The sequence below is a fragment of the Poecilia latipinna genome, unplaced genomic scaffold, assembly GCF_001443285.1.
Source record: "Poecilia latipinna isolate Pla-1442-1.1 unplaced genomic scaffold, P_latipinna-1.0 Scaffold1653, whole genome shotgun sequence".
NCBI lineage: Eukaryota > Metazoa > Chordata > Actinopteri > Cyprinodontiformes > Poeciliidae > Poecilia > Poecilia latipinna.
This window is the reverse complement of record NW_015114269.1, coordinates 44,307-59,271: the sequence shown is the minus strand read 5'-3', so window position 1 is coordinate 59,271 and position 14,965 is coordinate 44,307. Positions and strand designations below refer to the sequence as shown.

Below are 14,965 nucleotides of genomic sequence, written 5' to 3'. Positions count from 1 at the left end.
TTGATTAAAAACCAGCAGATAAGCTCCTGTAGCCGCATCGTTCCAGTGAAAGAGGTACACACTACATTAACACAAATAATTTCCACCTTTTGGGGCATATTTAAGTAGTTCAAAATAATTTTTCACAATTGAAAGATTGTAATAACACATTATTTTTTAAAGGAAACACATTAATCAGCAGTTTTTCAATAATAATAAAAAATGTTGTGTTTCATAGCAACAAAGTTCATATCGGTTCATTTTTGCAATTCTTGTTTTCCAGACTGGAAACAAAAATGTTGCTTTATGAATGAAAAGATGATGAAATAAGTATGAATCTCAACTTCCTGACAAACAAAATCTTTACAGGCTTTCATAAATCGATAAAAACACTTTGAAATTCAACCAAAGTTACACTTGCAGGCACCAGGAGAAGAAATTACTTTCAGTTTTATATATTATAGTTTATTTAGGTAGAGAAACCTACTATAAAATGGTCTGCGACAAATTGTCTCGACACATTTTTAACGAGAGTCTGCGTGTTTTTTTGTCGAGTAGCCACCTCAGCCATCAATAATACAGTTTTATCGACCCATAAACTTGCTGCAGATCCTCCAGTAAATTTAGATGAAGTCTGAACTTCAGACTTCATCTTTTTTTCTTTTTGAAGATTTTCTTTGCGCTAGGTGTTTCTGATTTGATCAATACCACCACCCTCCGCCTCTCGGTACCATTGGAGGTCTACTTCATCACCAGAGGAAAACAATTTCATCCACTGGCTCCACCTCATTCTCCATGCGACTGTGAGGAGAGTGCATGTGGAAAAGGGCGGGCAACAAGCTTTATTATCCCTTCTGCGGGCTTCAAGTCAACAGGCTGAAAAGCATCTCTTGACTGTGTGGAAAAAAAGGAGGAGTTGAGTTCTGGGCAGCTGCTGCACTGAGACGGAGACAACCGAAATCTGTGAGTATTGTCTGGCACTGGAGAGAGGGAGATGGAGGAGTGAAGGATCTGAGCCACAGAGAGGTAAGTCTCTCCGGCTTCTCAAAGTGATTACCTCTGGGAGTGGAGTCGTCGCTCACATCTGCAATTATCACGCCCGTCTATCTCTTGATGAAGGACTGGTGATAGTTATGCTGATTATTTTTTTATCTCCGGAGTGATTCAGCTGTATTTATCATAAGTGAATCATTATGTAAATCAAATTTACCTTCTAAAAGGAGCACTCTTCTTTTGATTTTATCAGACCGCTGTGCACTCAGACCTCAGTGTCTGCTAGCTGGAATTTTTGACACATAACACGGAACATGATTGTGAAAGCCACTGGGAGTAAATTGTGGTCTGCCGAGGGCTGCTAAGAAACTGCACTTGATCACGAAGCACTTGCCTTTGCAATTATGGTCAAAGCACCTACATCTGAATCAGTCGCCCTGGGGCCAAACAAACCAAACGATGCCCAGGAGAGTGCCGTCCAACAGGCAACGTCCAGCAGGCTCAGAACGCCTCTCAAAGAGATCACTGTGTCTTTCATCAGGAGGACCAAAATCCATGGTTTGAAGTTTATATTCTGCCCGAACAAGTCAAAACCACAGCAGCTCATCTGGACTCTGGCCTTCTTTCTTTGCATAAGTCTTCTCTGCACCTGGTCCTGGAACCGGATCCTCTACCTGATGTCCTACCCTGCTGTCACAAAGATCTACATGGTTTGGGCTCACAATATGTCCTTCCCAGCTGTCACTTTCTGCAACAAGAACGTGTTTCGTGCATCTAGTATGACTAAGGACGACCTGTATCACAGCGGTTACTGGATGGACCTCATGTATCCTAACCACACTGTGATAAAAAGGAGCCTGTCCATCCTGAAAGAAAGCCATAAACCAGCTCTCCTGGGTCTGCTGGACTTCCAGAACTACACGCCGCCCCCTGATTATCTCGTCAACACCACAGAGATGATGAGTCGACTCAGCCACCAGCTGGAGGACATGCTGCTGGAGTGCAGGTTTCGTGGGGAGACCTGCACCTACAAAAACTTCAGCACTGTATGTAGAAAGAGAAGGATGGTGCTTGCCAGGTGTGGAGTATGAGTGTTGCTTGCAAGGTGCATTAATAATTTATTTGACAAAGTCTCTTTAGAACAAGATTTCTCTCAGGCTGTTTTGAGGTGTTGATGTTTAGGAGGTGAAAAAAAAAAGCCAGTCCTGTTTTTCCTCTCAAACTTTTTGTTTCTCATTCAAGAAAAGCCTCTTAAGAAAACAAGTACAGTAGCCCACAGTCATCGTCTCCATGTAGGATGTCAATTTTTTAAACATGTTTTATGTAACCGTGGTCACTGAAAATTTGGAACGTATGAATGTCAATAAATCAGGGATCATACAAAAATTTTTATAAAACATGTTTCTAAAATTAAATATCTATATGGTATGAGGAAAAGGCACAGAGTCATATAACTAATGCAAACATACATTTTTGATGATCTGGATTCTAAGGTATAAATGAACTAAAATGCTGCTTAAGTTCCTCCAGGGCTTCAGCAGCAGCTTGACTTATGACTGCAGATTTTAAATGGTTATCTTTATCAAGAGTACTTAAAATTAACTTTTAAAATTCTTTGAAAATGTGAATTAATTTAGAATTTTATAAAATTAACAAACGAGAGACAGCCCCGTGGTATTGAATTGTTTCTGTGCAATTTAGAATATTCTAAGCCTTTTTATTTGAGTTGTTTCTTTCTTAGTCTAAAAACGAAACTTTTTTTAGCTTGCACTTCATCTTAAATAAACATTGTTGATGTAAAAAAAAAGGATATTCCTCTTTCAAAATTATTTTGATTTTGCGTTGTTTCAGATCATCAAACATTTTTATTTCCAGATAAAGACGGCATCAATAAATACAGAAAGCAATTTTCCTCTGGTAATTTCAGTTATTAGGGGGAAATAAAGCTTTGCAAACTAGACTTGTTAAGGTCCATTTAAATAATAAATAAACTCTAATTAGCAAGCCTTTTTGGAAAACTGTGTGCAATTTCAGCAGCCTGATCTAATTACTGCAAGACCTGTCACATCAGGAAATTCACTTACATAGAGCCTGTCTGACCAGATAAATAGGGATGAAATATGTCTCAGTGCAATACATCATTATTTCTACGTCTTTGGTGCGCCAGAGAACCACAGTGAGAGTCATTCCACAAATCTAGAAAACACTGAGCAGTGGGGAGCTTTCCCAGAAGAGAGAGACCCTCATAACTTATTTTAAGCACAGTAAGCCTCTTTTTCTGCCATTCAGGCCATCATTCATGCCTCAACAATAAGAAAGTGACTGGGGTAAAAATGACATAAATGGTAGAGTACCAAACCTACTTTTGGAGAAAAAAATTCCATCTCACATTGAACCAAAAATTCTTTGATGATCCCGAAGGAAGTCGGTCATAGTGGTAACGTGATGGTCTGGATCTGCTTTGCTGCTTAATGATCTGGATGACTTGTAATTGATGGAAACATCAATTCAGCTCTTTCGAGGTTGTTGGGCCATTGCAACCTTAAGCTAAAAGGCAGTTGGGTAATGCAGTAGGACAACAATCTAAAGCAGGGGTGCCCAAGTCCAGTCCTCGAGAGTTACCATCCTGCAACTTTTAGAAGTATCCTTACTCCAACAGACTGGGATCAGCTCTACAGAGGCCTGGTAACGAGCCATTCATTTGATTCAGGTGCGTTGAAGCAGGGATGCATCTGAAAGTTGCAGGATGGTAGCTCTCGAGGACTGGACTTGGGCACCCCTGATCTAAAGTATTAATGTTGCTGTTTTTCAGGCTTTAACTAGTCCTGCTTCCCTGTCCACTCTTCAGTCTTTGACAGCCCCAGTACTAAGCTTGGGAGAGTTTTAAATGCAGCAACATGTTTTACTGTTGATAGATTTGGCATACATAATTTACTAATTACTACCAATAAAGACACTTTGTTGTCTTTTTTGTCAACCGTAAAATCCAAATGTAGCTGTGGATTGGCTCGAAGGAGTTGTTCTACTGATCTGATGGAGGAGCAACGTGTTGTTTAGAAAATGCGGCTAAGAAGTGAAAACAGCTGGAAGAAATTTTACTTCACAAAAACAAGCAGAGCAAATTTCAAATCTTTCACCCTCGACTTATAATTTACAGTAAATGTACTGATAATATCCCCACAATATCGCTTTTTTATACTCCATGCAAAATAATGTTTTACAGATTGTACAGAGACAGTGATTTTAAACCATGGTGCAAAAAATAGAGAAGAAAAACTTTCTTCACTGTAGACTTGGTGCACACTGTAGCTGCAACAAATCCAGCATGTTCCCTTGTGAGTGCAACCAATTACACAGAACCCTCCAGAACAGATGATCAGGTCTTAGAATTAAATTTACTTCCACATATGTTTTATAAACAATGGGAAGTGAAAAATGTGGAAGGAGCAAATCAAAATATGTTTATGTCATCAAAATTGTTAAGAGTACTGCTGTATGTACCATGAAACAAGGTGCGTCTGTTTGAATTTGAATATTATTAGTGCAGTTTTGTCTCCAGCTCCAAATTATGCTTAGGGTCTCATATAAATTTTCAGATTTCTGTAGGGTCATAATAGGCTACACAGTCAAACTCTGTTTTTAGTGACTGAAACTTGATCAGTGTTCCCGTCTTAACAACCAAAACAGGTGACAGTGACAGCTTTAACCAGTTTGATATCTGAAATACAAGTGATCTCAATTGGCTGCAACAGCTTCACTGTTACTTTACAATATCAGTGCAGAACGTCTGCTGTATTAAAAAAAGAAAAAAAATCCATCTTCATAGCCAAACACAGCCATATCTTGTATTTAAGCTGTGCTCGTGTCTGAAGCGTCTCTTGTCGTAGCTGAAGTGTGACTTCCTGGCCCTGGTATTTTATTTAAATTGCTGTGTAAAATTTTTAAAACTCACCAGTTAGATGGTTTCGAGTCACTTAGCAGACCTCATTATATGGCCTGCAGTGGGAAAAGGCTTAGAGCTCTGTCGAACAGCATCTGTCTGAGCTGCACGAAAGTCTGTGTGAGTCGGACACGGAACACTGACTCTGATCTCTGGAGATCAACTTTGCCCAGCTGCCTGGGTTTCCGCCAGCAGACCCTTTAACACAGCCTCTCTACAGAGGATAACTGATGAAAAGTTACCAAGAGCTGGAGTTTGTGTCTTTCCTGATGTGAGGTTGATTTAGACAAGTGCTAAAGATACATGAATGGCTGAAAGCCACTGTCTGAGCATTCTACAGTTTTCTATGGTGTTGTGAGTTCTTCTAATACTTGGATGGCTCTAGTCAACACACTGGAATTCATTATTTAATAAGCTGGAAATGGGAGTCAATGTTGCTACTTTGTTGTAACTTTCTACAGCGATTGTTTTATTCCCCTACTTTTGAGTAAGACAGAGGTCTTAAAACATCTGTTAACAAGACATCAGCTCATATTATTTATAGTAAATAATAATCTTTCTCAACTTTTTCTCACCACATGAATAAATGCACTGAGTTGCTACCATGTTATTGGCCAGTGTGTGTTACTAAATTACTGAACAAATATACCTCATAAAACAGTGATCATATTTATGTATTTATGATATGATTAACCCATTTCTGCAAAGGCATTTTGTGTTAAATGTTTCAGTAGATCACTTGTTTTTAGACTCCAGTGTTTGTTTGTTTTTTGCTCATGAGATTCAAATGTGTGTGTAGAACTACTGTAGTGACTGCTGTTTCATAGTTGTCTTGTTGCAGTATGCTTATTTGCTGTGAACTCTCAACAGCTTACAACGGCATCACAACAAACATTGCTATTTGTTGCAATGTGGCATGCTGTATATGCTTACTATTTTGTAATATGTGTTGCCAGCCAGTTCTGCACTTTGATTATGTCTAAAAACTGATTCAAAGTCGGGGTTTGTGGCGTTTCTCGGCTTCAGTCAAGTTAATTAGTTGTAATTTTATTATGGCGTATAAAACGAGACAGTGTTTCATTGTTTCAAATCATCACTCAACAGACAGATTAGTGTTAGAAGACTATAAACACATAAACCACAATTAGATAGACATAAAATAGATGGAATATAAAATAGGTGTATTGATGTGATGTGCATAATCTCAGCAGCACCAATTTAGCACAATTAAATTTAACAAGGAAAGTGGCGTTGCTGTATGCTTGTTCAGCTTTGGATTTTATGTACCCAAAGAGGGTTTATGGAGTTAGTGACAATGTTGAGATCTCTGTTCCTGCAGCAGCTCTGAATCAAACCTCAGACAAAAGGGGTAAGGACGCTGCAAGGATCCTCTCGGCTCCTCTCACTGTCCTGTGCAGGGCGCTCGTGTTGGCCTATTGCAGATGGAGTACCATTCTGAAGTGCAGAATGCTTTGAGGATGGTCCTAGGAACAGTGCAGTCTCTGCTGGGCCAGTTTCAAGTTCCCAGAGATCAATACTCCAAAGAATGTTATCTTTCTGTGCTGAACAATTTGCTGATGTTAATATTGTGACCTTTGGAAGTCGATAATAATTGCCTTTTTATTTGGCTAGTGCTCCCTGTACACTGGATCATCATTTCTTTAAGTTAGTTCCACTACTTCTGCGTCATTTGTTTATGTAACTTTTTAGCATATCAGTAGTATCATGTTAATTATTTCTAAAGATAATAAGTTGGGTTTTTTTTAAGTATTATTCAAACAACATAATCATCCACAAACTCTGAGGAAAAAGCTCTATGAATGTGGAAGACTTTTGGTGTAAAAAAAAAAAAATACCAGCAGTGACTCTGTATTAAATATTAAGAGCTGCTGTACTATTCTGGCATTGCTTCGATCCTAGATAGAGGTTTCATCCGTGGTCGGATAGATTTTTCTGTCTGTGTTTCTAATTCAATGATGTTTAAACACTATATTTACAATAAATCACCCAGGGGACCACTTTTCTTTGGAGTGAAATTGGGTAAAAATAAATGGCTGTTGCTGCCACCGAGGTGAGTTTGTTAATTTCCTAAACCAGTGCCTGTTCAAAGCCAATGCTTCTTTCTCTGGTAATCAGAAAACCTCTGCAATGATTACCTCTTCTGCACAATTACACACTGACATGTAATACATCTTGTACTGCATGGTGCACAGCTTGCAGTGGTGCTGTGGGGAGGTTGTTACTCATACTCATTCTCTTTTTGGGGATTTTTTTGGTGTTCTCTGTTTACAGATTTACACTCGCTACGGGAAATGCTACACCTTCAACTCAGGGTTAGATGGCAACCCTCTGCTGACCACATTGAAAGGAGGCACAGGGAATGGCCTGGAAATCATGCTGGATATCCAGCAGGATGAATACCTGCCTGTTTGGGGAGAGACAGGTCAGTGCAACTTTAAACACTGTTCTTACTTATACTAACAGGTTAACAGATTTACGGAAACCTCTCCATATAGAGGATCTACCATTCCTTGCAAAAATGTTCCCGCCCTTTGATTTTTTATTTTTTATTCACATATTCTGGTGTGACAATCACAACCTTCTGTGTATTTAATTGGGATCTTATGTAATTGAAGCAGAAGGGAAATTGTATTTTTCAAATTTTTTTTTAACATAGCAAAATCTGTGTGGCTTGCATTTATGATCACCTCCCTTTACTTAAATACCACTAAACAAAACCTACAGAGAACAGACCCATAGAGAGCAATGCTTAAGAAAAAAAAACCTGCAAGAAGCTGCTGAAGACATAAGCGGGACAACAAACCTAAAAAGCTTCAATGGAATGGTTTAATTCAAGCATATTCATGTGTCAGAATGGCCCTGTCAATGCTCAGAATTAAATCCAATTAAAAATACGTGGAAAGACTTCAAAAAAGCTGTTTGTAGATGCTATTCTGACTGAGTTTACATAGTCAGATTGCCCGTTCGTTTACACAGGAATGGCCAAAAATCCCCATCCATAGCTGAGAAACACCGATAGAAGCACAGCCTGAAAGAGTTCAGGAGGTCTAAATACAAACACACTGCAAAATATGCTAAAACAACATTTTTTCAGTTGGTCTGTTGCAGTGATATTAATATTTTAGAAGAACAATTGAAAAGAGAAAATTCCATCTGTAGCCTTGTATTGTTTTCTTATGATTTGTTTCCTTTTTTTTTTTTTTCTCCAGGTGCACCACTGTGAGTAGATTCAATAAAGTGTGCTCTAATAAATCTCTATTAGAATATGCAGGGACATTACTGGTTGTAAATCTATTTAAAATTAACTAACACACCAACAGTTTTATTGGTATTGCTTCACCCAGAAGGTTTTTAAAACACTATTATTGCAAAAACTGGTAATCACTGAGTGCTGAAACCGGGGGGAAAAAAGCACCCAAAGAGCGGCTTCCCTTCGATGGCCGTAAATGTTATATTTTCTGCCGTGCTGTATCCACAGATGAGACATCGTATGAAGCAGGCATCAAGGTTCAGATCCACAGCCAGGACGAGCCACCCTTCATTGACCAGCTGGGATTCGGTGTAGCCCCTGGTTTTCAAACTTTTGTGTCATGTCAGCAGCAACTGGTACCTAACAATCAGCCTCCAACCTCTTTTTTTTTTTGCCCCTCCCCCCGCTCTGCCTCATTGAGTGTTTGTCCCCAAATGTTTGCCAGCTAGTGTCCATTATCGTTGTGTGACAGTACATGGAGCAAAATCAGATCGTTGATCTACCCTCTCTGCGGAAAGTGGAGTTGGTGCGGTTTTCACTAAATGAAACTTGGGGATTTAAAGCAGCCAAGAATTATTGACAGAGCAGGGCCAAGTAATGATTAGATGGAAGCATATGAGTGTAATGTTCCTTACTGAGCCAAAACCACTTAGGACTGCAAAGCATGCAAAATTATATGGCTGCTCAGACTAAGTCCTCTATTTTTAGCCAAGGAGGAAAAATATGAAAGTGTCTTTTTGATCGCTGAGAAACCTGTCAGAATTTACAAAGTGATGCGCAGCATGTTTTATTTGAAAGTGCTTTTATTTGCAGGTTTCAAAAAGAAAAAAAAATTGTCTTGCATCATCTTACAGTATCTCCTGCTAAAAATAACAAAAATCTGAAAATACTTGGATAACTTCTTGAGGGAAAGGTGTAAAAAAAAAAAAAAACCTGGCAGACTTCTTGTTATGATAACTAGTTTTCCACTTCCACCGGCTCTAAAAGCGTACTTTTTTTATGAGAGCAATGACCTACAGCTATTTTGCACAGACTTTGATTTAAGGACACAATTTCATGACGAGAAGAAATGCCTGTGGCAGGGTTTGTTGACTGCGGAAAATTTGCACGACAGCCCCGGCCCCACCGCCGTCAGTGAAGGATGAAAAGTAATAACTATATTGGAGCCTGAATTGATCGAACGGGCCGTCATGGATAGTCATAACAGTGAGAACACATGGATTTCCAATCCAAATCTAATGAAACGCTACAGCATTTATATGATGTTGCCTGTAGTACAGATTCCCCATGTGTCTTTTTTTTTCCTCTTTTCTAGGAAAACACACAAAACAAACAATGATCATCTCGTTTTCAGACAGACGCAGGGACAGAAAAGACAAAAAGCTTATGTAAAAATTGCAGTGGTGCTACAAAGAGCTTTAAATTTTGCAATGATTATAATAATTACGCTTTATGACCAACTGTATTTTTGCATTCTGCTGCTGGCTCATTAAAATTTCTAGCGCATAATCAGTTTTAGTGAAGTAAAGGGATACTTGAGCTGTTAATCAAATTAATTTCCTTAGCAATTAATGAAGCCAGATTTGAATGATTTTGCTCCGAAAGTTAATCAGCTTGGCTGCTTCATCAGCATGGACCAAATGTTAATGTAAAATCTGTCTTGTTTGAGCAGAATAGCATGGGATGATTGAGGTATGTTTTTGGCACTTGGACACCACAACAAGATTATGCATTGAATTGTTTTGGAGGTGAAAAACGGGACTCTCTCATTTTCTTCTTTTAAATGTTATCAGTGCTCAAAGTTTACCATCATTCAACTGTCATCAAGAAGCGAGTCGGGTATATTAATCACCATCGCAGGGTTTCATCCTGAAAGCAAAAGAGCATAGATTAGTCATTAATAATCATGACACAAGCAGCCAAAGCAGCGACGCGTTTATGTGTTGAAAGATGGATGCGTTAATTAGGTTATCATTAAAGTCTGGCAAACATTTATATCAGTAAGTGTCCTATGCTATGAGTATAGTATGCCGCCAATGTTATAGTGTTAAGGTAAACGAGACGTGATTTCCATATTTTCTTTTGTGATTCCTTTTTCAGAGGAGTTGGGTTTTAAAACCCGATCGTGAAACGGGACTGAGTTTAATTCAATCGTTTGAATGCATCACACCAATCATAATTTTGGGCTAACCCCGCCAACGTGTTGCATGACATGTAGAAGTTGAAACTTCTAAAGGATATCATCAAACCACTTTCCTATGATCTGAAAGATTTAGATAATAGCTTATCACATGTCTCTTCCTCCTCTGCTTTCCATTTAAACACCTCCACTGAAAATATTACTTTACAATGGATCCTACAGAGTTTTTTGCTCGGGACGTTCACTTTTACAGGGTATTTGCCTGATGCGACTGATCCCTTTCTGCCCTTTACCTCAGTGTTGCTTGCCTTTTGATTTCGATAATGATGTGGGCTGTGTTCCCTCACCCCTCACCCTAGACGAGACATCCTATGAGGCCGGCATAAAGGTGCAGCTTCATTCTCAGTCAGAGCCTCCCTTCCTCCATGAGCTGGGCTTTGGGGTCGCCCCCGGCTTCCAAACATTCGTTTCCACTCAAGAGCAGAGGGTAGTGTATGTGTGACTAGGCTTGCTGCATGCTGCAAAATACCATGTCGTTCGGTTCCTCCACACCTGATAAGTTACACTCTTTTATCCGCTGTTTTACCCTCCCTACGAGGAATGGATTCATGTGCCTCCCGCCTGTTCACCCTTCTGTGTGGCTGAAGCAACTACGTGCAACAGTTTCTGCTGTGTATCCTCCTCATCTTTGTCTTCTCTGTTCAGAAGTTAATGTGTGTCATTCCTTTAAGTTACATATCCAAGTCTCTATCCTAATTTAAAATTTAGTTTGTTGTTCGGTTGTACCCCTTCCTTTTCATGTACAGCTTTGTCAACGTGAGGTCTTTATTTTTGCTCGCATATCTCAATTGAGCGCATTATAGAAGCTCTGCCTTGTAGCATCTGAAAGGATCAGACAGTGTGATTCATTAGGTTTTACCCCCTGTGAGGATTCTGCCTTCTGGTCTAGAATAGTACATTGGTCGCCGGGGGGGGGGGTTCTATCTGGTGCATGTCTACATCTGAAAGACTGTGGGTTTGAAAGGGAGTTCAATAAAAGCTTAATCATGTTTGCAGGTTTAGCTCCACTCAATCAGTGAACTGCACTTCATCTCCGTCGCTCCCTATTGACTAAATGACCCTTTGATTGTTGGAGTTGGCCTGGTTAGAGCTGCTGGATACGGTAGAGACTTTCACTTGACCCTAATGTGACAATAGCACACAATTCTTCTGAGACGTTTGCCAGGAAAAACAAGCTTTTGGCATTGATTGCCGGTCGGCCCCATGTTGCAATTAAAAGCTACTGCAAATTCAAAGTCCTACAACAAATTGGATTATATATACATATATGCATAAACTTTTGTTTTTTTTTCTTGTTGCATTGCTTTGCCATAAAATTGGTATTAGCTCCAATGGAAAAAAAAAAAAAAAAAAAACATTGAAAGGGAACTGAAAATCTTGTTGGTAGTTAGATGTCAGTTTTTTTTTTTTTCAGTACAATAGAAGTAGAAGATCTGAATGGACTACAGACACACTGAGCCAAACATAAATGGAGCAAATCACTGCAATTGTAAGCCTGAATTATACATAAGAACAAAATTATTATTATTTTGTTATAGTTTTCCTTAGGTTAAAAAATGTACAGAGTCTAGCAGAAGTACCCTTTTCACATTTTGTCCCACTATAGCATCAACAACTCAGTATTTGAATGTGATTTTATAGTGCATCTATAAAAGTTTTCCCAGCACTGCACGTTTTGTTATTATGCAGCCTTACTCCAAATTGTATTCAATTACTCTCTCTCCTCAAAAGACGCATATTACTCCATTATGACTTTGGAAAAAAATGTTTTTGAGTTTTTAGGAATTAAAAAGAAAAAAAAAACACTAAGTTACTGTCAGGGATACAAAATCTGTCCATAGTTTGTGGTGTCCTGTCAAAACTATCCAAGTTTCAACTTCTAAGACTGTCTCTAATCCCATGGTTCTCTGTTCCCTGCCAGAAACCAAACCTGCATCAGTAATGTTCTGCATGATGTCTGCCTGCTGCGACACATGAGCAATAATACAGTTCTGACTGCCAATCTTTTACCTCCTGTGTCTCAGAGCACATTTTTATTTAAAGACATCTGTTTTTTTGTGGGGGGGTTTTCTGTGTACGTATGCGTGTTGGGTTTTGTGAGCTCGTCCTCTTTTTTTTTTTGTACTTATTCGGCTGTGCACTGGGCTTCTGTTTCTTTTTTGTTGTTTGGTGTAATCCTGTGAGACGACGTACTGAGGGGAAACATGTGCTGTTTGCTCTTTCAGCTTCAGTACCTCCCACAACCTTGGGGAGACTGCAAGTCCACACCGATAGACTCAGAATTCTTCTCCACGTACAGCATCACCGCATGCCGCATTGACTGTGAAACCCGGTACCTGCTGGAGAACTGCAACTGCAGAATGGTTCACATGCCCGGTATGAATTGGGACTTAGCCTGGCTTGTGAAAATCATTTTTCCCCCTGTGGTGCTTAAATAAGTAATGAGCTTCACGTTTACATTATTCCAAATAGGTACTTCAACAGTTTGCACACCAGAGCAATATAAAGACTGTGCTGACCCAGCTTTAGGTAAGCCCGCACATTTTATCGTGTTCAGCATGAGTATGTTTTTTTTTTTTTTTAGATCAATGTGTGAAACCCAGAGCTCAGGAGGTTTGCCATGAGCATATTCCAGGCTTAAGATAGTACTTATGTTGCTTCAGAAATTACTTTCCTCTCAGATAGTGCTGAAGCAAAATAATAAAATTATTGTTTAAAAATTCCATTATGAAGATTTGCGATGTGACTGTGCTTCGCTGAGCTCAAATAAATCGCACCAGTTTTATTCACCCCCCTTCCCTGTTCTCTCCAGTAATATGGCTTCAGTCATTATTTGCTTTCATAGAAAGTGAACGATGGCAGCGAGTATATTTCTGTTACATGCCGTGGTATTTTTAGCACAAACTGAGAGCCACTGTGTGCAGGTTTGTTTGATTTTTTTTGTCTTTGTTTTCAAATAGATCGCAATATTTTTAAATGACTTTGATCATCCACAGACTTTTTGGTAGAGAAAGACAACGATTACTGTGTCTGTCAGACCCCCTGCAACATGACTCGCTATGGCAAGGAGCTGTCCATGGTAAAGATCCCCAGTAAGGCATCTGCTAAATATCTGGCTAAGAAATTCAACAAAACTGAGCAGTATATTGGGTAAGTATTATGTAGTATCAGTGAAGTATTTAGTCAGCTACTTTTCTTTCCTGATGCATTTTGAGCCAAGTCTCCATCGTTCACCTTCAATGTAACAATAATGAAAGAATCTTACTCAGGTAAATGTGAGATATAAACTGATGTAATGTTATATATCACAGGATATAATATGTGCTGGGTATGCTCTTGTCTGTCCTCTCTACAGAGAAAATATATTGGTGTTGGACATCTTCTTTGAAGCCCTAAACTATGAGAAAATTGAGCAGAAGAAGGCCTATGAAATTGCAGGGCTTCTCGGTAAGACTCTCACAGTTGCCTATTCTCTCAGAGGAAAAAAAAAACAAAACAGCATGACTTTGGTATCAACACTCAGCGGATCCCTGGCACAAAGTTCACATTGTGCACCAGAGCCTGGTGCTTTGAGGGTTCCTCTTTGAACTCGCAGATAGGCTGAACACATTTTCATAATCTGATGCTCTTCCAAGGACAGCAGGCTGGTTCTGATGAGAAACTGGGCCTGCGTGGACACTTTTGACAACTCTGTTCAGATTGTTCAGAGATACAGGGAATTAGATGTGACAGCAATGGGAATGGCTTCATGCACCATTGTTCAATTAGTGTACCTGCCTATGTCTGTTAATCTCTTCCTCTGTAGGTGACATTGGAGGTCAGATGGGGCTTTTCATTGGAGCCAGTGTTCTAACAATACTGGAAATATTCGACTACCTATACGAGGTAAAAACTTGGCCTTTTTACTTATTCATATGTATTTTGGAACTATTGTCATAACAAAGGTTCAGTGCAATATTATTTTTGTTTTATTTTATGTAGACTTTATATTACCTAGAGAATCCCTTTGGAATGTACAAGGTAGTCTCACAAAGGTTGGCTGCACTACAAAGTTTCACAAGGAAAAACATAAGTATGCATTACAAGTTTTAGTGTTTACATATCTATGACTCCTGAACAGTACATTAATCTGCAAAATACTTACAACCAATTGGCTGTCCCTCAGAATCCTTACAGGACAGGAAAAAAGAAGGGAGCCCACCAAACAATAACTTTGTGAATGAAAATGTACCAGTAATTAAAATGTCCCACCTCATTTCTTGTTACAACTAAACGCTTCAATAGGTTTTATGGGATGTTATGTGACATATCAACACAAAGTTTCTATATCTGCATTAGCTTTTCACATAGAAGCAGGACCTTTTGCCCAGTCTTCTTAATAAAATTACCTCAATATTAGTCGCATTATATGGGGATCATCTGTTAACATACATTTTTTAAACCTTATGACAAGTTCTCAATTGACTGTATGTCTATACTTTGAATCAGTCAATCTAAGACATGACTATCCTGTGTTCTAAACCATTCCATTGTATCTCTAATTTTCTATTAAAGAGGTTCCCTGATTGTCCTGCATTTAGCT

The 14,965-nt window shown here is 39.1% G+C and overlaps 1 protein-coding gene across 6 annotated transcripts in view; it reads left to right on the top strand.

Annotated features, from left to right (window-relative positions):
* asic1c (acid-sensing (proton-gated) ion channel 1c) overlaps positions 1-14,965 on the top strand; it is a 109,721-nt gene that overhangs the window by 80,686 nt on the left and 14,070 nt on the right. For 2 of the 6 annotated variants that reach the window (XM_015059715.1, XM_015059713.1), the window contains exons 1-8: positions 1,012-2,018; positions 7,205-7,355; positions 8,412-8,539; positions 12,609-12,759; positions 12,856-12,912; positions 13,380-13,533; positions 13,739-13,830; positions 14,189-14,268. In XM_015059715.1, coding sequence (XP_014915201.1) covers positions 1,377-2,018; positions 7,205-7,355; positions 8,412-8,539; positions 12,609-12,759; positions 12,856-12,912; positions 13,380-13,533; positions 13,739-13,830; positions 14,189-14,268 — 1,455 coding nt within the window. In that variant the 5' untranslated portion in view covers positions 1,012-1,376. Of the gene's footprint in view, positions 1-1,011; positions 2,019-7,204; positions 7,356-8,411; positions 8,540-10,682; positions 10,811-12,608; positions 12,760-12,855; positions 12,913-13,379; positions 13,534-13,738; positions 13,831-14,188; positions 14,269-14,965 lie in introns of those variants that run through there. The other 4 variants (XM_015059716.1, XM_015059720.1, XM_015059714.1 and 1 more) reach the window with 3 other exon arrangements.